Here is a 23,480-nt window from a genome sequence, read left to right as displayed (position 1 = left end):
CAACCGTGCAGCTGTTGTCATTGTTGCCACTGACTAGTTTTTATATTTTTTTTTCCCCCGAATAGGGACGACAAATCCACTGATCCACTTTGCGCACAGCAGCAGCCGCCTTTATGTTTTGACAAAATGTTTTTGTTGAGTGCCCATTGACTTTGGCCAGACCAACCCAGCCAACCCAACCAATCCGACCGGACCGGGCCGGGCAGACCGACCAGCAGACGACGCACATGAGTCTCCTTCGTCTATTTTGCCATGCAGGTTGGTTACGAGCCCGCATTCGCATTCGTATTTATAATTTACCTGAGCCTTTCCGACGTTGACAATTTCCGCTTTTGGTTAGGGCTAAAACTACACACATATTTTAATTTTCGAAACAAAAAGAAAAACCATAATAGAAGGGGAAAACGGAAAATTTGTGTCCAAGCAGAGTCCAATACGCATTTGTAGCGACTGTAAGCGGATTATGTTTTTACTGAATGCGAAGGAAATGGAAACCCGCAATTTTTATGAATATGAAAAGCCGCTTTGGCCAGCAAAACTAACTAACTGCAAACAAAACCATTACAAGAATACTAAGAAAAAAAAACAAAAAACAAAATAAGTTCAGGAATGTTATTAGAGCTCAGCCCAAAAAGCTTACATTTGCGTATATACCCTAACAGATTTTGAGTTGATTTTGTGAAACGGATCATAGGGCTTCAATATGTTATTCAAACATCAATATTTAGCTGAAAATTTGTGTGTGGCAGCCTAAATAAATAACTTCGGTATTTTAAATATCTGTAGGTATGCGCTTGAAAACTTTATCAAGCATATTTGTAAAGCTTTCTCTAAAAGAGTGCATAGATTTATTTACCTCAAGCTAAAATTCAGCACACGTGAACTTTAAGCCAACTACTATGAACTTTCAAACTTTTGTGCCTAATAACGACAATATGCTTTTTAATACTATATATATTACAAAGATTTATTGAACTTAAGCATAGGGAAACTTTAATCCAGCTATTATGCTCTGAAAGTTCTCAAAAACTTTCAAACTTCTAACTTATCCTTGTGTTTAAACTAAGCACTGTTCATCTCTAATCTATAAACTCTTAGAGCCTCCATAAGAGATCTAAACATTCAAAAATGTGAGATGTTTTGCGGCAGCCTTAGCATATTTTTTCATTGTTGACTCCAAGTCCAAAAATATTCCTCAATCCCCTCACAGATGGATAGTGTATAGACGTGCTGTTGCTTCCCCTATTGAATATAATGCGCTTGCTGCTCTGTTAATTAGTTTTGGTTTTGGCTCTGCAATTTGTCACAGAGTCGTGTGTGGACTGTCTTAAAGTCTTAGCCCCGGAGACTGACTTTAAGTTTTGGCGCCCATAAATATGCCATAAAACTATTTGGTCGCTTGACTAGATAAAGGGGAGGCGGACAGCAAGTGTGGCAAACGGACAAAACAAACCGAAAAACCACCACCAGGGAAATAGTGGGTGGGCGGCAGCGCAAAGGGAATTGAGGAAGCTATGAGACTAGCGAGACTTCTGAGACTTCTGCGACTATTGCGACTACTGTGCACCATAACAAAGTTAATAATAATAAAGCAGAGCTGAGCAGAGCAGGCAGCTGTGCTGCAGGAGGACGGCATGGTCGGCATAGAGAGGGGGGGTCACACAGGCACGCCCCCACACAGAGAGATATTCAGTGTATTCGGTGAGTGGTGCCGGCAAATACGATTACAATTTGTTACACTTACACAGCACAAAAATTGAGACCATCCCCCCAAAGAAAAAGGAGCAGCAACGCCAAAGAGTCGCCAGTTGTGGTTATACAAATCTGGAATCTTGAATCTGGCCTCATCAACCTGACCAGAGAAATGCCCAGAAAACGAGCGCATAAATCAGGCAGCGCTGCCCCAAATCGATTGGGTGAAAGGGAAAGGAAAGGGCCCGAAACGGCCCAGGGGATGTTTCAGTCTAATCAAAATCAATGTCAGGCAAGGGGAATGAACAACTGTACGAGTCTCTTGGCACACGCTCTCTCTCTCTCTCGCTAGCCACACGCCAGCTCTGTGCCCTGTAGACGATCGGCGGACATGAATTAATTTATCAAAGTCAGTCAGAAGACAAGGCCTTCGGGAATTAAACGACAATGACGATCCATTCATGACTTATTAATAAACTAACGATCGTCTTGGGCTCTGGGCTCTTCACTCCGGAAGCGGCTGCTGCAGTTGCTCTCGACATTTCCAAATGGATGCCAATCCACTTGGCTATGGAGTAAATAGGTAAAGCGTTTGACTTTTATTAATTACAACTAGATTTTTATTTATAACAACAAATTGTTCACATTTATCAAATTGGCTTAAAACATAATACATCTATGTATTAATTATCAAGTTTTGATTGTGTTCTATTCTTTGCCCTCAGGTTCTTTGATGTTGTTTTTGGGTCTTAAAAGTGTTCAGAATATTTGAGTTTCTGCCAGCCGGCGCGTTGTCTCCGCATTTCTCTATAGCTATTGGGCAGTCCATAGAAAAAGTATATGGATAGACCTGGGTAATTGAAAATCGAACTGATTGCATTAGAGTTTTACAATTATAATACTTGGCAGCTATCATGCACATGCAATAGATTTATGTTTATAATACCATTTTTTTAGACTACATTTTTGCTATATTATAATAATTATGTGTAGATTGCTTTTTGTTGCTTGATTTGGAATATTCCCTGGGAGTGTTTTATCATAAGTTTTATCGATAATTGTTTCACTAATATTCTTTGGAACATTTGCTTCCCTTATTGTTTGGTTAATATCACAAGGTTCATAATAAAAACCAGTTTTCTCTAGGAAAAACTAAATCCTAACTCTCGTATTCGTTGCGCGATAGGGTTTAATAATCGATTCATGTGTGTTGTAAGTTCATGTAGAAATATTTTACTTCTTCTGGATACTCTTCATGAGCTGAGTATCCAGCTATTTATTACTAGCCCCCTCGTACTGTATCTACAATTTCTTGGTCTGCATTCAACAGATTTCGAGTGCCTTCCGCTTCAATTAATTGGCCCTGTGGCACAGCCGCAGCCCAATAACTTTGTAATTTCAGAATTTCGCAATCGAATTGCACGCTTTTTCCGTTGTAAAACTAAGCACTTATCATCTAGTATTGCCTTCATGTAACCAGCTAACAGTTCTATAGCAACAGGAAAAGCAACTACATCTACTACAACATTTGATTACAACAGATTACTAAAGTGCAGCAGCGGCAGCTACATTTACAGTATGCTACAAAATCGAGAATTGCAACCCTCATCTTTGGCTTGGCTCATTCAATTGGCGTTTCCTCGACGTACACCGATTGCGGCCGACGGCGCTTCACCACATCCGCTCCCGGACGTTGTTGGAGGCGATGCGAGGGACCCCGTTGCAATATGGCCTCCAATTTCGCTTTGAATGGCACCGGCTCTGACTCGGGTTCTGCTTCTGCTTCTGCTTTTGATGCGGATACGAATGCGGATACGTTGGGCGAGGGCGTGGAGTCAACCAGAGGCTTGACTGCAGTTATCTCCATGTTCTTGGCATCCACTACGAGCTCTCGACTCAAACTGGGTCGTTGTTTGTGCAAACTAATGCTGTTTATGGTCCTGTACAAAACCGGATCGAATTTCGGTGCGCGCGGTATGTGGCCAGCTCCAGCTCCAGGCGCTGTGGCCACGGCACCAGCCTCATCAGCATTGGCATTGGCATTAGCATTACGGTTACTGTTGCCATTATTATTATCAGCTTCAGTTGCATTCGCCTCCTCATTGTCCGCTTTTAGTTCTCGGATGGCCTTCAGCAGCAGCAGGCGGACATCGGTTTCACTTTTCGATTGCTTTAGCTGCGGCCTTGCAGGCTTTTCTTCAGCTGTCGGCGTCAGATGCGGCGGCTCTTCGTTTCGCTTGGCTCTATTCGCATTCGGATTCAATATAAGATGGCTCAGTCGATTCTTAAACTTTTCCGAATGCAACGGATCGTCTACGGCAGAGGCAATCGAAGCCTGCGAGGCTATTGAGGCAACGGAAGGAACTCGCCTAAGTTGAGCTCTTAGCAGGGCTGGCGTAAGCTGTGCTTCTTCCACCTGCTGCTTGTCTGCCTCCAAGCTTACTCTTGCCGCCTCTAGCTGTTCGTAGAAGGCGTCGCTGTCAAACAACTCCTGCAGCATGCCCCTGGCTGCCTGTTCGCACTCCTCGCGCCTCTGCAGATCCAAGGATCGCTGACTGGATACTTCATCATCGCTGCTGCTGCTGTGCACAGTGGCCACAATGGTGGTTTCTATGACACTGGGATACATTTCTGAATCGATGCTAAAGTTACGCCCAAAGATGTGCTGTTGGTCCAGCTGCTGCTGCTGTGAATCCTCCGCGTCAAGCACATCATCGAGCATCGCTATGACAGAGTGCTCGTCCTCAGCTTCGTTGGCGCCCAGCGTCGTCCTAGAGTGTACGCTCTTTGTATCCTCCACATAAAATATCTTGCCATTGGAATTTTTGTGTTCCTTCAAGTCCTCAAAAACCTCGCTCATATTTTGTATCTGATCCAAGCTGCTGGAATTTCTCACAATTTGCGTTTCATTCGTAACTGTGCTCTGCTTGGATAGGTAGCCATTGCCATTGCCATTGCCATTGCTACCAACCAAGGGTAGTTCTTTGGGCATTTTTAATGCCTGGTAAAACGCAACACGTTCGGGATTACGTTTTTTGGGATCTTTGATGTCATAGAGACACCAGCATGCAATGTATATGGGTATACCTAAGGCATTACGGTTAGTAGTACAATTTTAAGGTAACATGCATTAGTCAAAGGCTACAACATGCAAATTAATAGACAACTGTGCGGGCGACTCACCCACAATCATCCAGACACCAAAGCGTATCCAAGTCCAGCTATCCAGCTGCAGCATGAGATAAATATTAATAAAGATGCTAATCGCCGGCACCACCGGCACAAAGGGCACCCGGAACAGGCGACTCCGTGGCTCACGTGGCTGTAAACAGGTAAGCAACAGCACCACGGCAATCAGCACAATGAATAGAATTAGCAGTGTCAAAGCCCATGGCCGCTCGGAGCTGATGGCGGGATAGGCCTGCATGAGTAGCACTCCAAGACCCAAGGAGAGCAGACCTGAAAATGACCAAGGCATTCAAATAAAATTAACAACGAGAAATAGCTGAGGCTCACGCCTCACTTGCACCTACAAAACAAAGTTGTCAGCACGCCCACAATTCTGGTGGAGATCTGATTGGGCTCCGGCACACGATGCACATTAAAGAGCTGTGTGCACATGGAGCTCCAGGTGAAGCGTACATTTCGCGTCGTCAGCGAGGTCACCTCGGAGATAGCTGGAGATGACTGCTCCACATCTTCGCTGTATTCCATGTAACGTAGTATGGTTATGGAAATGGCCACCACGCTATAGGCCAGCAGAGTGCCAATGGAAAGCAGGCTAACCAGCTGGGCCAGATCGAATAGACCCGCAAAGAGGGCCGTAAATAGAGCTGCCACAATAGAGCCCGTCACTGGCACCTGAAAGCGTGGACTGATCCTGCCCAGAAAGCGAAACAGCAGACCATCCTGTGCCATGGAATACATCACCCTAGGCAGTGGAAACAATGCACCAAATAGACTGGCTAGCAAGCCCACCAATCCACCAATGGTAACGATCCACATGGCCACCGGCCAGCCCACATACTCAAAGGCGTAAGGCAGCGGGGCATTGATATCCTGCGCATAATACGGCAACATGAGCGTCAGCACGGTGGATACTCCAAAGTAACATAGGAATATTATGAGCAGCGATAGCAGAATGGAGCGTGGTATATTCTTGCGTGGATGTCGCACCTCCTCGCCCGTAGTGGCAATGCAATCGAAGCCCACAAAGCCAAAGAAGCAAGTGGCGGCGCCCTTTAAAGTGCCCTCAAAGCCAAATGGAAAGTAACCGCCATTTCCTATGTCTGTGCCGTTAGCAACACTCGTAGAAGGATCCACAGTCCAGTTGCTGAAATCAGCTAAAAGAAGAGACTATGTATTAGTTGGCGGGTAGTAAGAAATCTCCAAGAGACTTACCTTTAATTGCACCAGCGATGATGACAAAGCCCAGAATGAAAATATTAACGCACGTGACGAAATTGTTCGCCATGGCTGAGGTCTCCACGCCAAAGGCCAAGGCAACTAGAAGAAGAAACAAATAATTTTGATAAGGGGCCTTACCTTAAATAACTGTTGCTCCGAATAACTCACCACCAAAGACCACAACCAAGCCAAAGGCGAGGAAATCAAAGTAGCTGCCCAGAAAGCTGACATGCATGGGCGCCACCTCGGCAAAGGTTTCCTTCAACGTGTCATTAAGCAGCGTGTCCAAATAGAGACTGATGCCGCGACAAACGCTGGCCGTACCAATCACATACTCCAATATCAGATTCCAGCCAATTACAAAGGCCACAAACTCACCAATGCATACATAGCTGTAGACATATGCTGAACCCGCCTTGGGCACGCGAGCACCGAATTCCGCATAGCAAATACCTGTCAGGTAGATACATTTAGGTGTATGTACATTTGAATGTAGCTATTTGCCGCTCACCTGCCAAAAGTGATGCGAGCGCTGCAATGGCAAAGGATATCATTACCGATGGACCCGCCTGATCTTTGGCTATTTGGCCTGCCAGCACATAAACGCCCGCGCCCAATGTGGAGCCCACGCCTAATGCCGTGAGATCCCACAGGCCCAGGACGCGATTCAGTTTAGTCTCACCCTCGCTGCCATCGGCCGTAAGATTTTTGCGGCGTGTTAGCACCTTCCACGCCGAATATTGTTGAACCATTTCGGTATCTCTGTGAATGAAGGTTCATTAAACCTCGCGTTTCGTTTTGGGTTCTGTTGCTATAAAAAATTCCATCCGTCTAAGTCTTGGCTTAGGGTTCATTCATTGCAGCTGTAGGTGCCAAGATCATGCACATTAATTGACACCGCCATACTGAGACCCACATATGCCATGTCCCAGGCACTTATCAGCACAACGATTTTTTTTTCATTATTATTATAAAATGCAGTACAAATTATTGAGCTCAAATTGCAATCATAGACAAGTCGTGGCAAATCAAATCGAGGCTAGGCCATTGTTCCTAGCTCGAACTCAATTGTTTTACTTGCGTTGGATTATTTACTTCTTATATGCATTATGACGCAGGGGCTGAATTATTTTAAAATCTAAAAACTTATTTTTAATTTAATAATTAAAAAAAATATAAAAGTTTAAGACTGTTGAATCGTAAAATAGAGGCAAACAAGGTATCCTTTTCCCAATTTTACTTAATGAAATTTCATTCTTTGTGGAAATTGTTCTCTTATAAAAGAATCTGGGTAAGGCACGATTTTCCATTCATTTTGGGCCTGGTCCTCTTATCCAATGACTAACCCAGCCAACTGATAAGCATAGATGCTGAACTATTTGGTTCTAGGCAGTTTATTTACATTTGTGCTTCCTCTTTAAAATTTTATATTCTTGCTTATAAAGATAATTAAGTAGGTCTAGGTGAGGCAGGCAGAATGTCGAATGAAGAATTATGCGCGTGTGTTGAATTTATATAATAGTAGTTATTATAATGAGCATATTTTAAGTGTATATCTAATAATATATATTATTTTCTACATAGTTAATTAGTTGACTTACCAACTTTTAAACAGTTGCCGACTGCTGCAATTGCTGCAAACTCTGTCCAAATATTTGCTTTCTGCCGGCTGTATGAGGGAGGGACGGCCGGTTGTATGGGTGTTACTTCCAAGTATGAGTGCGAATACGAGTATATTCGATACGTATTCACAGTTCGCTGCCGACGACAACACAACTGGCAGAGTTCGAGCTCAAAATGCGTCTGGCAGGCGGACGTTGAGTTACAGCCGCGAATTCGAATTGTTCTTTAAGATAAGAAGACAGCAAATAGCGTGAGAGAAAGAGAGAGGGAGACGGTGCAGAAGAGAGCGAGCATCGGATACTGATAAGAGATACAAAAGCGCCGCTAGAGAAGTGAGCGAACGGTAAACAACATGAAAAACTACAAATGCTGCAGGTAAATGCTTGTCAGGGCGAGCGGGCGACGCGGTCTGTTTGTAATTAGAGCGCCTATGAAAATTAGCAGGTAAAACAAAAAAAGAAAGGAAAAAGATGCTGTGTCTAGTCAGGTTTACGAGCTTACGTGCTGAGATATCAACTGTCTCAGCTGTTGTTGTTGTTGTTGTTGTTGCCGGTGCTGCAGCTCGCCCCGCGCTGGCCGCCTACTTCGAGTGTCATTTATTGTTATTTATGTTGTTGTTGAGATAAGATTTGTATTTGCCGTATTGATGGTTGTATTATTTCCGATCTGACGACGACTCGGCCTTAACGCCGACGCGGATTAATTGCTTCGCTCCGACTGCAGCTATTGACGCGCTCGCGGAATAACGTTAACTGAAACTGAGTGATAATAAACACTTGCCTATATGGCCCACAGCAGCAGTTGCTATTATAGAGACTGTAATGCAATATCAGTTAGCAGAGAGATTTCGAGAGCGACCGAGCGAGAGAGAGAGACTGAGAGAGAGATTGAAAGAGGAAGAGCGCTCGGAGAGTCTTAAAGTCTAAAGCTCTTAAATAACACTTCAACTTGCTCGTAAATATTTGTTTTATTTTATTTTATGGGTCAGCTAAAACGAGTTGAATAATATTTATAGATTGCCATCAATTTTCCTAATGCAGTTCCAAAAATAGCTAAACTCTGTCCATATATCTTTTGTCATCCATTTCCAAATGTATTTTTATCAGCATTTATAAAGTAATCCATATTAGATTTCCATTTTGTTTTTTTCTAAAATTTAATTGATTCACTTTGGCTGCCTAGATAAGACCTGCTGAAGTGCAAAAGGCAATCTTTACATTCACAAGTGTCAAAGACATGCACAATAAGTGATTTTAATTAGTATATACTCTGTGTATGTATGTAATAAAATGTTTAATTTATGAATATACTGATAATACCGAGATACCTAGACGGCATTTCAGTCAGGTCCGGTACTTTCATGTATTACGATTTGTATCATAAGTGAGAACTTCTACAAATTGAAATTGAATTGTTTTGCAGTTGACGCTTCAAAAACTGACGCAACAAATTAACAGCCCCCTTGGGGACTCACTAACCCATACGAGAGCTTGTATTATTGTTGCTGAAACACAATTGTATCTCATATGTGTGATAAACGCCTCGCCATTAGCAACTATTAAATTATCTATAAACTGATTACGGGCATTATTAAACCAAGGCGATCTATGGCCGCTCCCAGCCGTTTATGGCTATGCGTCATATGGGATTATACACTGAGCGAATCAATCGAGTACAAAATCAAAAGAGTATTTAAAAGTTATGAAAGAAATATACTTTTAAAACTGCCTTTAAAGAATGCCTTCAATTTATCTGTTTTTGAATCAAATGCACATTTCATTGAATACAATAAACCTTTTTCGCTCAGTGTATTCGTCACTCTGCGGATTACGCAGTAATAGTCATAGGGCAAACGATCAAAAGGAGCCATAGCATCGACGACACGGGTATGAGTACTCATACTCATAATCGTAATCGAATAATACATGTACGCTCCGCTGATAAGATACTCTAAATGCTCTTCACACTTTCACTCAGAGCACATGATACGATTGGGCGTATGCCAAGTAAGGTGGCGCGGGGGTCTAAATCACGCAGCTCACGTTGTGTGGGCATTAAAATTTTACTGCCACCGACTGGCGCAGCTACCTACTAAGTAAATTCCCACACACACACACACAGGCTTACAAAGCAGCATGTTTTTGGAATTGTTGGGACATGGGAGGAGCCGGGGGCCATTGGAAGTTTTCGAAGAAAATGTGCGGAAATGCCTCGCACTTGTGGCTGAGATTGCAAATTGGCATTGCGATTGCCTTTGTTGTCGCCAGCAAATAGAAATAATCTAATTTAAATAATTAAGCTCACAAATTAAATGCCTCAAATTGAGTTGCTGCCTTTATTTAACACCAGAATGACAGTAAATGAGTTCTACTTCACTTTTTATACCCGGAACCCATTGAAAACCGGTAAAACGGGGCTTAATGTTTTTGTTTTTTCTCCCACCCCCTAAAGTACATATATTCTTGATAACCAAGTGCGTTTTGAAATTATATATAACTTAGTAGTCCGTTGCTTGACTCCGTTGAGAAAATTTAGTAGGCGAAGCCAAAACTCATTCATTCCTTCAGAAATCCTTAACCAGGTTGACTTCAATTCATTTCGACCTGGCTTGTAGATCGATTTGTAGAACGTGCTGAAACATGACTGTTTCTTATACTGCAGAGGTAGCTACCTGCCGCCGCTTCGGCTGCTTCTGGAAGCTGCTGGGCAGGTAAGCCACATTCGTTAGTTAATTGTAAATGCATTGTGATAGCTTTCGAAAACCAACAATAGATGGCGTGCAAGCATTTACAAAATAATTTGGGCCGATTTATTGGCCTTCTTGTTCGCTTTCTATGCCATGGCCTTTATGTATCGCTACTTGCTCGGGGATGAACATAAACGGTTTGGAAAATCATTCGCATTTCTCGCACATCTCAATAATCCCGCCCAACCCAATACCTAGTACTTTTGAAAACATTGTGGAATATTGCCGCAGCTATGGAGCTCTAATACCGTTGTCCTTTGTGCTCGGTTTCTATGTGGCCATTATTGTGGAACGCTGGTGGAGTCAGTATATCACGGTGCCCTGGCCGGATCCATTGGCTGTCTATGTGAGTGCCCTGGTGCGTGGTCAGGATGAGCATGGGCGACTAATGCGTCGCACCATAATGCGCTATGTTTGCCTCTCTCTGACGATGGTGCTGACTATGATATCGCCGGGAATCAAGCGTAGATTTCCCACCTATGATTACTTTGTGGAAACGGGCCTGCTCAACAAGAACGAGGCATTAATTATAACAAAAATGGACGATAAGTTTCCAAAGCACTCCAAATACTGGATGCCGCTCATGTGGGCCTGTAGCATTATGACGCGTGCCCGTAAGGAGGGGCGCATCTGGGATGATTTCTCTCTCAAGTCCATGATCGATGAGCTAAACAAGTTTCGGGCGGGCTGCAACATGCTCACACATTACGATATGATCAGTGTGCCACTAGTTTACACCCAGGTGGTCACATTGGCGGTCTATACATATTTTGTGGCTGCCATTTTCGGTCATCAGTACATCGAATTGAACGGAAAGCAGTACATCGAGTTCAACGAAAAGAACATTGTCAACTATTATTTTCCCGTCTTTAGTACACTCGAGTTTTTCTTTTTCGTCGGCTGGCTTAAGGTTGCCGAGACACTGATATGTCCCTTCGGCGATGATGATGATGACTTCGAGCTCAACTGGGTAATCGATCGCAATTTGCAGGTTAGCTATTTAATTGTGGACGAGATGCACAACGATCATCCGACATTGGTCCGAGATCAATACTGGGACGAGGTCTTTCCCAATGAGCTTCCATACGCAGACGAGTCGCAGCGTCACGCGCCGCCCGAAGCATCCACCGCCAAGTTGGACCTGTCCAAAATTACATCCTCACAAATACCCAAGTATACACCAACTTCTACCAGCGAGCGCGATTTTACTGATTTCGATGGCGAGGATGAGGAAGTGAAATTCAACGAGCTGCGTATCAAGTTTGCGTCACGTCGCTTCAATATTCACCGCAGCTCTTCGTCCGTTTCCTTTGTCGACTTTAGTCCATTGGAACTCATGGATGACGATCAGGATGCCCAGGACGGCCAGGACGGCCAGGACGAGGGCGACGAAGAGGAGCTTATGGATGACTTGCAGGATGAGCCGTCAACTCGTGAGAGCAGCAAAGATGATTTTGACCGTCTGCGCGAAGAGCGGGAACGCGAACGTCATGCCAGGCAATTGCAGCATGCGGCCATGACCTTTGATCTGCTAAAGGGCGAACTGCATAACCTATCAGAATCAGGAAATCAATCAGAAGCAGTCTCCGCGATGCAAACACCTAAAAGTAGTGTATCCTCCACCCCACAGAAGGATGGTACAGTGCAAACAGATAAAAGTTTTGTTGCCAAGAAAAGCAAAAAATAATGCGTTTAGAGCCATGAAACCAAAGTACCTCATCAATATCAATATGGTTATTTATCAATATAATAAAAACATATATATATATATATATATGATAACTGAAATTCGGGAGTAAACTGATCGGGTGCGAATTGCAGTGTGTTAGAGCTAGTGTGATCAAATTGGGAGTGAGAAAGAGCTCTTATAGAGATTTTATGAGAATATTACAAATATCTTGGGAAACTGAATACAAGAATCTCCTCTTCGACCGATCGTTCGTAGGTCAGCTATATGATATAATGGTCCGATCCGACCAATCTCATAAGTATATGCCTGCAATAGAAAAACGAACCTATGAAAAGAGACAGACAGACTTGGCTATATTATGTATACTGGGAGTCAAAGATGTCTCTTTCTAAGCGCGAGCCAAAAAAACTTATTTTGCAGTCTTGGCTTAATATGGGCCAACATTTGGGCCCTTGCATATGTTTCAAGAGATTAAAACAATCCCTAATTTTGAAGATTAAAAGTTAATAGGAATGTTATAAAATGAATTTGTATTATTCAAACAAAATAAATGGATTTTCTGAGGTTTCTTTAAAATAAATAATTGTTCAAAAAATATATCGTAAACGGCAGGCGTAGACAAATCTCTCAGTTTGCTAAAATAACTTGCCTGAAATACTGTTCATTGATTTTAGTTGCTAACTTGATCTGATTCAGTCATGACGGTCACCTACACAGCCAACGTCGCCACCTCACGGGTTATTAGTAACTTTTTGCGCTTATTATTCAGGTATATTCCTGTCAGGCTGTGCTGTGTTTAAAAGTGGCCTAACCCCTTGTTTCGTGTTTCGTGTCTGTCACAGATGGCGCGGCAGTATCTACAAGCTGGTCTGGCTAGATTTGCTTGTGTTTCTATTCTTTTATCTCTTATTGGCAGTATGCTATCGGACGGCAATGAGCGACGCGGCACGCAGGTGAGTACTTACCATAATCATCTAGCACTAACCAGCGCCGACCACCTCGTCTTTAGTGGCTTTGAGGCCGTAGTTTTGTATTGTAATAGCCATGCCACACTCATACCGTTGTCATTTGTGCTGGGCTTCTTTGTGTCGATTGTAATGAATCGTTGGTGGGCTCAGTATACGACAATACCGTGGCCGGATTCGATAGCGACGCTCGTTAGCTCCAGTGTGCATGGCTTTGATGACCGTGCTCGGGCCATGCGGCGCACAATCTTACGCTATGTGTGTCTGTGTCAAGTGATTGTGTTCACAATGATATCGCCTAGTGTGAAGATGCGTTTCCCCACCTACGATCAAATCATCGAGGCGGGTCTGCTGCAGCAGAACGAAAAGGATATCATTGAGACGCTGGATCTTCAATTTCCGTACTATCCGAAGCACTGGATGCCGATTGTCTGGGCCGCCAGCATTGTGATGCGTGCCCGTAGAGAGAATAAGATACGGGATGATTATGCGGTCAAAACGATTATCGATGAGCTGAATCGCTTTCGCGGCTTGTGCGGATTTCTACTGTATTACGATTGGGTCAGCGTGCCTTTGGTTTACACTCAGGTGGTCACACTGGCCACATATACGTTCTTTTTATGCAGAGTCATTGGCCAGCAGTGGATAGACAATCCGCATAGTCGCACCGCCGGCAATAGGATCGATCAGTACTTTCCCATAATGACAATTCTAGAGTTTTTCTTCTACATGGGCTGGCTGAAGGTAGCCGAGTCCTTGATTAATCCCTTTGGCGATGATGATGACGACTTCGAGGTAAATAACTGAACACCTTAACACATTGCATTAACAACTGGCTCGCAGCTTAACTGGATGATTGATCGTAATCTGACCGTTTCCTATTTGATTGTGGATGAAATGCATCAGGAGCATCCGGAGCTGCTCAAGGATCAGTACTGGGATGAAGTGTTTCCCAACGAGCTACCATATGCCGATGAGTCACAGCGGGCAGCACCACCGGAGCATTCCACGGCCAGATTGGTTCAATCGAAATCTGGGCGCAGTAACATACCAGTAAGATAGTTGGGGTCTTTACGGTTGTTTGTCAAGCTGTAAAAGCTACACTTTGGTAGATTCTCTCAAGGCTCTAGCGTTAACCAACTTTCGTAAGTACGCGAGTTGCTTATCTGAGTCAAATCGATGATTTGGGAGACATTTCTTCTATTCTGTTCCCCGTTCACTTGGTATTCCAGAAACATAAGAAACAAGTGTCAGAAAGCACATTTAAGCTTATTGTCCAAGTAGAGTAAGGAATAGAGATTTATTTAATTCTACCAAAACAAAGTCTACCAAGTCGACTTTATGCAGCTTTGCAAGCAACTGTGAAAACCCCAATCATAATTAAGTCAGTCATATGAGAATACAGACAACATTGCTGTCACTTTTAGTCTGTTAGATCGTCTGAATCCTATAAGCCGGGAGCAACGTATTTTATGCCGCACTCGAGTGGCTTAACTAACACCAGTTCCATGAACTGGTCCACCTCTGGCATGACAATCGGCGACGATATCGGCGACTCGTTATTTAGACACAAACGTTTCGAGCGATCAAGACGCAGGCATGAATCCGACGAGAGACAGAGTAGTACTAGTTGTAAGTGTTCAGTGAAACCCCACAGCTATTGTGTCTAAAGTCAATACGTGATGCCCGCAGTGAACTTTGAGGAGCTGATCGAGCAGCGCAACCGTGAGAGACGTGAAAGGTTGCGTCATCGTTTCCTCAATATGCGCAACAATCAGAGACCTTCTTCGACCGGACGTTATGTCGTTACGGTCTTACGTCCGCCATCGCCGCGTAGCAGTCAGCATTCCAATGCAGTGGAGGAGGTGGAGGAGGAGGAGGAAGTGATGGAGCCGGAGACAGATGTGCCCAATAATAAGCCAGATAAATATGAGTAAAATTTCGCAACAATTTTTGAGCATTTACTCACCAAATGGATCAACTATTAAAGAATTTCAGAATATAAAATGGAATCAAAGTATTATTTATTGCATTATTTTTTGTTTTTGTTTTCAGTGATTCTCGCACTGGGGCACAATCCTTGACACACTCGCTACTATTCACATTTCCGTGGCAAAAATTCTCACTGATGGGTTAATTTATCCAGTTTTTTTTTTGTTTTCGTAATCAAGGGGAACTTTTGGCTTATGACAAAAATAACAAGTGATGTGGCGCATTGTTTGCATTATCATATCCGAACATCCGAAAATCTGACACGACGCATGTTGTTTTTTTCTTCTTTTTTTTTTGTATTTTGCACTTTTCGCAGCCTCAATGAAAACTCATAAAAACAGCAGCTGCTGTGTGCTGTGTGGGCGTATGGCTGGTAAATAAAAAATTAAATAAATTGCAATGACAGTCGCTATTTATGAAAGTTTCAAAATTATATTATTTTTAATGCGCGCTTGTAATGTGGTTGAATGCGGTTCGATTCAGTTCGCCATTTAACTCATTTGGGTGTTGACTGTTTTTGTTGTTGCTTTTCACATTTTTGTATATTTATCTGCTCGTTCTTTTTTACGCCAATATACATACATATAACCGTGCCAATCAGTCAATTTTTAATAATTGCACGACGATGTGTACATTGTCAGTAGACCACAGGCAAAACGAGAAAAGATATTCCACAAAAAGATTTCCACAGCTGACTAAAAGATGCTCTAAGGCATAAATTATAAATATGTATTTTAAATAATATAAAGACTGTTTATAGAACTCGAATGAAATGAAAAGTGTGGAGATGCTTATATGTAAATGAACTTTAAAATTAGTTTGAGATAGTTTTAAATGGACCTTCAAGAACCTAAAGTAAATCAACTAGATAATTTCATGAATATTCTTTCTGTTAAAGATCGTATACTGGCCGTTACATATTTGGTCAGCTCTGGCATATGCCCCTCAACTTGGTCAGTTAATGGTTGTGAGGACATAAATATATTTCATATTTGCGCATCGCGTAGTTATGTTTTGTCCGTGTCACGTGGCTGTGCTGATTGATGACATGGTGGCCACTTGGCAACAAGCGATTGAGGACTGCACTTGCTGAAGGATGAGAATGTGTGTCTGCTGCTGGCGGTTCTGGTGCAACAGAGGCGGCAGGGGCGGCGACGGCGGCTGGTGTCAAACAAAAAAGGGGTTAATTTAATTTCGCGCACGAACGCATTTGTCCATAATTGGCAATTAGCACTGGCCATTGGCATAGCCGGCAACATGGCCTGCCAACATACATACACACACACACACACACATAACACACACACACACACATTGGCCAACTTACAGCGCGGTCTGCGTTTGCATTTTGCATTTGACCAGCGGCAACAAATATTTGCCCATGTATTCGTTTTATGTATCCTGAAACGTTGCACTGCTTGTTGCCTTTTTTGTGAGCGATTTTTAAAAAATTGTTCGAATTATTGAGGCGTTGAAACAATAATCATCGCCTCGCCTCGCCTCGCCTCGTCCCACCCCGCCACGTTTCGCATTGCGCCGTATCGAATATTTATTGCCTGATTGCAGCTGCTGCTCGGCCACGTTAATTGCAACAGCCATGCAAAATAGGTTTAATGCCAACTGTTTTTGGCCTGGGCAGGCGAAGGTATGTGCCCTTTGGGATGCGATTTTGAACTCATTTTTCACATAATTTTTCAAAGTCACTTTGGTAATTTGATGACACCTCTGGGAAGGCGCATTTGACCGGAGTAGATGCTAACTATTCGCTACCTTTGTGAACTTTATCACAGGGGTTGCTTCGCTTTTGGCAGCGATATGCAACATGCTAGATCGGAAAAAAACTGAGAGAACTGAGAACTGGGGAAATGCAGAATCTCTAGACATGCACTTAGTTGTCTATTAAACAATTTGTTAACGTTGTTCAGTGCATAAACATATTTATTTAATATAGTAAAATATTCTAAATTGTTTACATAATAAAAGTGTGATTATACTAAAAATATATTATGAATTTCTGTTTATCTGCAGCAAATGTTAAATAACAATTTTAAAAGCAGCGTGATAAAAATGTCAAGGATATGCAAGGACACGTGCAAAACCTGTAATCTCTAGAGCTCTCCAACGGTGAGTCCGTTTTTATTTCTTTGAGAAAATCAAATTAGTTTATAGAGTCCCATTTCTTTTTGCGTCTAACTCAAATCTTAGATAAATCAATTTAGAGTGCATTAGATTGTCCTTCCAAAGAAATTTAACCCCAAACAGGCCATGTACATGGTCGGTTTGTGAAAAGCGCATTAGTCGCTAGCAACGACACCGCCGGACATTATCGTAAGCATCTTTGACTTTCATCCCGGCTAATGCTAATGTCCTTTCGCTCCATCTCCATCTCTGTTGCTGTCGCTGTTTTGGCTCTGGCTACCTTTTTGGGCAGCCGATTTTGTTGTTACAAGGCTAATTATGTGACAGCCTATTAGCAACTCGATAAATATGTGCCCGGCGGAGAGTCGAGTGCAAATAGACCCATTCCGATGAAGCTATTTTCATTCTTCTTCTTTTTTTTTCTGTCCAGCGAAAAGTTTGCTTTATGGCGCCTCCCCTTCACCTTCACCTCGTGCACACCGCCCGTTCGTTTTGGGCCTCATTCATTAGATATGCGAACCCTGCTCCCGGGCTGATTATGACAAAGCACTTTTACCCAATTGGGTAAATTAGGTGGAAACTGAAAACTAAATGAAACGGAACTGGGCATACGCCCACTTTGCCCGGTCGCCAGTCGCTCTAATTTCGAGAGACAGAGAGAAAAAATAACAAAAAAAAAAAAAAAAAGAAAAAAAAAGAAAATTCCATTGCTTCTCTGACGTGCTTTTTGCCGTGCAACATCAGAGCTTGGAACTGGAAACTCGGACCCGTAGCAATTATTCTGCATTAACAAAAGGGTTTAACATTTGGCGTTTTAGCCAGTTTCAAGCGAAGCGACGTCCGGCAACGTTTAACAACAACAAGCCGCACATTATGGGGCGCAGAAAGCAGTAGAAGGCGAAAGTGTGTTGAGGTGGGATGGGATGAGGATGGGGATGAGGATATTTGTCCTGGGGGCTTGTATGCCTTGTAATTCATTCGTTACGTAGCGTTTGTGACTTTTTTTTTGCAGTTGTTGTGCGGTTGCAGCAACGACGATAAATTGTTGTAATTAATTTTTATTTAACTGTGAAAATGGAAACTTTTTTTGTGTAACATTTTCAGAATTGGCTTAAAATGTAAATTATTATTGCGGCCAGAGAATTCTGTGCGTCATGTTATGGTGGCAGGGGCAAAAGCCAGATGCGCATTGTGTGCGGATTTTGGTTCATGGAACGTGTGTTCTGTCTATTAATTAAGCTCTGCGCGTGTGCGTGTGCGTGTGCGTGTGCGTGTGTGGGTGTGTGGATGTGCAGGACCCCCTTCTGAGTTAGTGCCGAGGTGGAGGGCGACTCGTGATGATGCTGCTGTGCTGTAAGTGATAATTACAAGTTAGTAACTTTTACACTCAATTGTCACAATTAGAGGGCTGCAGTCAAGACGAGGCAGTGGCCCAAGAGTAATTACAATTACAAGCAGACAACACAGCAAAACAAAATTGCAGTCGCAAGTTCTTTATTAGTTTCTGTGTGTTGTCAAGTGTTTTGGGCAGTTCGTTTGCACAAATTTATCAAACACAAACGCTTTTCTAATGCCCAGTCCCAGCCATAGTCAAGAATATTGTTTGTCCAACAAACTTGAACGTCTCAAATCCTTTAATTTAAAACAGCTAGATTTGCTTGCCTTTAGCTCTCGCTCTAGCTCGTTGACTCTTTCGCTCCCGCTGCCCAGTGCAAATATCGCTCTGTAATGTGGGCAAACTTTTGTCTAAGTATTACCAATAAAATTGATGGAGAAATAGTCAGAAACTATTTGGTCGTAGATAAAAAACTTTTTCCCCCTCAGAAAGTGTGGGGAAAAACAACAAATTCCAGCCAGCAATAGCTTGGTTTACTTATATTAAAATTCCCAAATAGCTAAAATGAAACCAAAAAAAAAGTCGGATGTGTTCGACTAGGAATTACCCTGCAGAGTGCGCCGTGCTACAATCATTCTAGATTTTTGTCCTATCATCGGTGTTTGTTGTCTAAAGATCCGCTAAGTGTAATATTTGTAATCTTTATATACTAAGGGAGAACTTCTTAGCATGATCTTGCTTACAACTTAAAGTTATATTTAAAGCAAATGTAAGAAATAATTTTTAGAGATAATTGGGATATGGGACGAGATATTGACATGCTCCAGACGGTCAGACTAACAGACATAGCTTATTCCACTCAGCTAGTTATCCTGCCTAAGAATATATTTAATAAAAACTGAAGCCTTCTGTCTGTCACATATATTCGCATAAAAACATAATGCCCTTTTTACAAGTTTTCAATGAGTTCAGGGTATAAAAATGAAAGCTAAAGCTAGCTCAAGAAAAACAAGCGCAAAATGAGTGCAAGTGAACTAAAAGTGAAGCTAACTGAAAACTGAACTGAAAACGATTTTTGAGCAGCCAAAAAGGGGTTCAAATTTTAAGTAAGTGTTTGGCTTTAGCTCGGCAATGCCACAAAAGGGATCCAAAACTCCTTGCGCACAACTTTATGCCAAACTCATGAGTTTCAAAGTGGGAAACTGCAAAGCATTGGAATGTTGCAGAAGCAGCAGCAGCAGCAGCAGTAGATGAGGCAGGAACATGAGCTAAGGGCACAAAATGAATGAATAAATGAATGAATAAATAGCTGAATGAATGAGAGCTGGCAAACACTAAAGTTGCCCAACTAGAATGGAATTCATAATTGCTGCAGCTGAGCGGATTCCTATGCTTGAACGGAACGGTCAGCCCCAACAACTTAGCATTAAATATCTTATTTAATTTATATTAAAGATATTCAAATAAGCAAATTTTAAATACGCGAAAATTCAAAAATATTTATTTTTCTAATTTTAATTCAACACAATGCACATCTTCTTCGCATTTACTTCGCCTTGTTCAGGATCTAATCAACATTTTTGTTAAGAGCTCGCAGCGTGTTTTGAAAACTTTGCTCAAATTCTAGGCCAATTATTGACACATTTGGCAAGACGCCGCGAAAGTTGCCTAAAAGCTACTTTCAAAGAGAAAAAAAAAAGTAAAGCACGAAGAAAATCATATAAAAACCAATCAAAGTTTCAAACAGTTTCGAACAGGTGTTTTGCCAAAGCATAACACCCTGTACCTGTGCCTCGCACACTTGCAGTGCTAAATCAGGCGCCCCGCGCTCCCCTTCGCCGCTCATTTACCTTGGTTGTCCACCATTCATGCGAAAACACGCACAACTTTTAGCTACTTGTAATTAGCTTTTCTTGTTCGATTCGCTGGCAGCCACAACTTGAACCACACAGCCCCAAAAAGCGACAGTTCCTAAAACGCTTAACACGCAGGCCTTGTTCAAACGAAACGCCTCCCTCCCCCCTACAATCCCCTCTTCGCTATGCGTCCCGTCGTGCTTCGTCCTGCAGTGGTAGCAACAAATTTTTGCGTGCCTCGGCAGCAAGCGAAATTTGTTCTTACGCTCTGAAAGATTTAACTTTTTGATTGAGAAAACATCATTAACGCACGTAAAAGGCCAACTATTTACGGCTTGGTAAGTGTGTGCGTGTGCGCGTGTGTGTGTGTATGAGTGTCTAGGTTAAAAGTTTTTGGTTTTTCTGGTGCTAAAAATCAAATAGGGGAAAGCATTGCTAAGGAGAAGAACGTTCCACGAAACTTTCTAATCACATTTACCGCAATTACTAACAAGGTTTTTTGTTGACTGCGGTGAGTATTTGCGGCTCTTGTTGGGTTCTTCTACTTTTTACTGGGCTGGGGATGATGCGGTGAATTTGAGGTTTTCTCTCGGTATACGCATGTATTTTTAGTACAAAGTAAATTAAATCATTTAATTAATTATACAATTTTTGCTTCAATTTGCTTCGTTAAGCAGTCAAGCTTAGCCACATCAAGCTTTGATTAAAGAGAGAAATACCAAGAAAACAAATAGGAGCTTTAAATGTAATGTGTTTAATTTTTAAAAACTCCTCTAATTGTTATTTCTTGTTCTGAAATCGTTTGCACCACATTCAAAGCAAGTTCTCGCTTATATTTTGCACCACCGTGAGCCACTAGAGAAGTAAACGAACCACATCAAAGATTAACCCTTAAATGTATCGTGAAAAATAGTGCATAATCAATTAAACCCTATCGTCAGGGTTAGGCCGCAAACAAAAGTGAGCCCGAAACATTTAAATTGAGCTAATTCAACCCTAACAAATTGATAATACATTATCTACGCAAGCAGGATCTATGCAGGCTCTAGTTTGAAGGGATCGTTCACATGCTCCATCAAAGTCAGGCCCATTGCTGCTGCTGCTACCTGAGTGCCAAATTATTTATATCGCACTTAAATTGCCAATAAATAGAAATTTAGGATCTTTTGTTGAGCGGCAGCTCAAAAGGGGTGAACATGTCGACGACAGCTGCGCTCAGCGCAATTTACAATTTCTTATAGAGCTGCCGGAGCGTAAAGTCGTCGATCGAGACGCTTCCTACTTATAAGTAGGTACTCAGGCTCTAGCTCCTAAGTAAATAACAATTGGGTTTGCGCAAAAAAGCAAACTAAGAGTAGAAAAGGCAACAATCTTAATCTTTAAGCAATTAATGCCCGAACGCTAATGATAGGGGCGGGTCTTAGGCGACCAGGCGGCACAGCATAACAATGATAATCCCAAAAATATGAAGGGAAAAGATGTGCCTGGTACTTAAGGACATAGTCGTATTTGGGCATTTATTGTTGTGGACACAGGACCGCTAAACAAGTGCCCGGGATTATGGTCAAATCGAAAACTTTCAAAACATTTTAAATGCCTCGGCGGACCGCCAGCTGTGTCGCCTCCATCAACATGCCCAGCTTCAGTCTCCAGTCTCTGTTTATTTGCGGCTCTGTTGCTCACACGGATCAGGACGGGGAGGTGGTGGGCAGGGTACAAGGCACGCCACGCTTAACAATATTTCAAGCGCCAAAGTTTTCTTATAGCTTGTGCGCCACACAATGTGCCGAAGAAAAAAAAACAACAAAATGGAGCCCAACGAAAAGAAAACTCGACGGGCTAAATGTGATGAAGAAAATTCAGGCAAACTCCTACGAGCACTCGCCGAGCCATGCCACAGCAAGAAGCAGACAGCAACAACAACAACAAGTTGCAGCTGAGTTTTATTAAAACTCATATTGAGGGTCTATAGATCTTACATATGGGCGGGCAACACGCCTATTTTACCTAGTTATCAAATTAATTTGATCAAACTAAAATAATGCATATGCGCATTAACTTAACCTTTTGTAGAAGAACATTATCAAAAACAGAAAATATTTCTAAGAAAAATACATATATACCCAAGATGAACAACTGATCTAATTTATTGAGTTGGATCATATATTATTAATATATAATATACACAGAAAATATTTAAATTTATAAGCTGAACTGATCTGCTCTATCTAATTGAATCATGAATTATTTCAATTTAAATTTATATCAAATATGTATCCTATATTATGCTTGCATTTGTAGAGCATTTCCACTTCGACTTAATATGTAATGTTAGGTGTCCAAATAGAATTCATGCACACACACACACCCACACACACACAAACACACACACACATTTAGCCATTCACATATTCGTCAGTAGAGCCAAAAAAAAAAGAACAAGAACGAAAAGAAAAGGGAAAAATTTGCTCGCTTCGTTTTCTGCTTGAATTACAAATTGCAACATCAAAAGTTTGACGTTCTTCGTTCGGTTTGCCACACCCCCGTTCCCCGTTCCCCGCTCCCCGTTGCCCTATCCTTTCCCATGGCCCGCCCCCGTTGCCGACGACTCGCGCCGCTTGTCTTGGTCTCTTCTGCAGGCTCTACTTGGGTTCCTGTTGCTGTTAACAATGCTTTTCGGTTTTTCTCCTAGTTGCTCCTGTTCCCAGTTCCCAGTTGCCAGTTGCCATTGCTGATAGCTGTTGCTGTTGCTTTTGCCGAAAGGAAAGCAATTTTCCAGCAATATGTTCTACGTATTAGAATTTTGTTTACACTCGAAATGGAAAACATGTTGTGCAATGCAACTTGTACATACGAGTGTGTGTGTGTGTGCTTAGGTGTGTGTGTATGTGTGTCGCTCATTTGTTTACTTTGAAATCGAGTTGTCAAACTGCTTTCCCCATATGAGTTTGGCATTTTCAAATGCATTTTCATGCCATAAATGCCCCAAAAAGTTGCGGCCAGCCCATCTCGCATCCGTCTTCCGCCCATCCCA

At 42.3% G+C, this 23,480-nt stretch overlaps 3 protein-coding genes and 1 long non-coding RNA gene across 7 annotated transcripts in view; 3 read left to right on the top strand and 1 right to left on the bottom strand.

Annotated features, from left to right (window-relative positions):
* Positions 1 to 23,480, top strand: part of LOC116650593 (uncharacterized) — a 268,500-nt gene that overhangs the window by 165,167 nt on the left and 79,853 nt on the right. The window contains exon 5 of the long non-coding RNA XR_004303596.2: positions 17,144 to 17,239. This is a non-coding gene — a long non-coding RNA (uncharacterized lncRNA). The remainder of the gene's footprint in view (positions 1 to 17,143; positions 17,240 to 23,480) is intronic.
* LOC6622688 (cationic amino acid transporter 2) lies at positions 2,290 to 8,464 on the bottom strand. 4 transcript variants are annotated; one of them, XM_015176013.3, is made up of 8 exons: positions 8,224 to 8,464; positions 7,701 to 7,945; positions 6,611 to 6,861; positions 6,268 to 6,552; positions 6,094 to 6,198; positions 5,226 to 6,035; positions 4,876 to 5,151; positions 2,581 to 4,779 (listed from the first exon to the last, which is right to left on the bottom strand). In XM_015176013.3, the coding sequence occupies exons 3-8, from the start codon at positions 6,849 to 6,851 to the stop codon at positions 3,314 to 3,316; spliced, it is 3,183 nt and encodes a 1,060-aa protein (XP_015031499.1). In that variant the 5' UTR covers positions 6,852 to 6,861; positions 7,701 to 7,945; positions 8,224 to 8,464; the 3' UTR covers positions 2,581 to 3,313. The 4 variants fall into 4 exon arrangements, with proteins under 4 accessions (XP_032290530.1, XP_032290531.1, XP_015031499.1 ...); XM_032434639.2 differs by lacking the exon at positions 2,581 to 4,779 and adding an exon at positions 2,290 to 2,562 and having other exon boundaries at positions 7,701 to 8,464; XM_032434640.2 differs by lacking the exon at positions 2,581 to 4,779 and adding an exon at positions 2,290 to 2,542 and having other exon boundaries at positions 7,701 to 8,463.
* Best3 (Bestrophin 3) lies at positions 10,276 to 12,220 on the top strand. Its single transcript, XM_002048192.4, has 3 exons — positions 10,276 to 10,432; positions 10,495 to 10,605; positions 10,667 to 12,220. Exons 1-3 carry the CDS (start codon positions 10,362 to 10,364, stop codon positions 12,153 to 12,155), a joined length of 1,671 nt encoding a protein of 556 aa, XP_002048228.1. The 5' UTR covers positions 10,276 to 10,361; the 3' UTR covers positions 12,156 to 12,220.
* Positions 12,769 to 15,143, top strand: Best4 (Bestrophin 4). Its single transcript, XM_002048191.4, has 6 exons — positions 12,769 to 12,927; positions 13,001 to 13,111; positions 13,168 to 13,918; positions 13,967 to 14,176; positions 14,551 to 14,755; positions 14,816 to 15,143. The coding sequence occupies exons 1-6, from the start codon at positions 12,857 to 12,859 to the stop codon at positions 15,058 to 15,060; spliced, it is 1,593 nt and encodes a 530-aa protein (XP_002048227.1). The 5' UTR covers positions 12,769 to 12,856; the 3' UTR covers positions 15,061 to 15,143.

This window comes from Drosophila virilis, chromosome 3, assembly GCF_030788295.1.
Source record: "Drosophila virilis strain 15010-1051.87 chromosome 3, Dvir_AGI_RSII-ME, whole genome shotgun sequence".
Classification (NCBI taxonomy): Eukaryota; Metazoa; Arthropoda; class Insecta; order Diptera; family Drosophilidae; genus Drosophila; species Drosophila virilis.
Note: the sequence above shows the minus strand (reverse complement) of the source record. Positions and strands in the feature narration are given on the sequence as shown.

What these genes read in the sequence shown, in the direction of transcription:
- LOC6622688 (XM_002048193.4), bottom strand. Translation starts at nt 6,851, where the DNA reads ATGGTTCAACAATATTCGGCGTGGAAGGTGCTAACACGCCGCAAAAAT. An exon ending in CATCGCTGGTGCAATTAAAG is followed by an intron (nt 6,036 to 6,093) that starts GTAAGTCTCTTG and finishes CTCTTCTTTTAG; the next exon opens with CTGATTTCAGCAACTGGACT. An exon ending in CGTGCTGACAACTTTGTTTT is followed by an intron (nt 5,152 to 5,225) that starts GTAGGTGCAAGT and finishes GGTCATTTTCAG; the next exon opens with GTCTGCTCTCCTTGGGTCTT.
- Best3 (XM_002048192.4), top strand. Translation starts at nt 10,362, where the DNA reads ATGACTGTTTCTTATACTGCAGAGGTAGCTACCTGCCGCCGCTTCGGC. An exon ending in TTCTGGAAGCTGCTGGGCAG is followed by an intron (nt 10,433 to 10,494) that starts GTAAGCCACATT and finishes AACCAACAATAG; the next exon opens with ATGGCGTGCAAGCATTTACA. An exon ending in CTCGGGGATGAACATAAACG is followed by an intron (nt 10,606 to 10,666) that starts GTTTGGAAAATC and finishes CCCAATACCTAG; the next exon opens with TACTTTTGAAAACATTGTGG.
- Best4 (XM_002048191.4), top strand. Translation starts at nt 12,857, where the DNA reads ATGACGGTCACCTACACAGCCAACGTCGCCACCTCACGGGTTATTAGT. An exon ending in ATGAGCGACGCGGCACGCAG is followed by an intron (nt 13,112 to 13,167) that starts GTGAGTACTTAC and finishes CCTCGTCTTTAG; the next exon opens with TGGCTTTGAGGCCGTAGTTT. An exon ending in ATGATGATGACGACTTCGAG is followed by an intron (nt 13,919 to 13,966) that starts GTAAATAACTGA and finishes ACTGGCTCGCAG; the next exon opens with CTTAACTGGATGATTGATCG.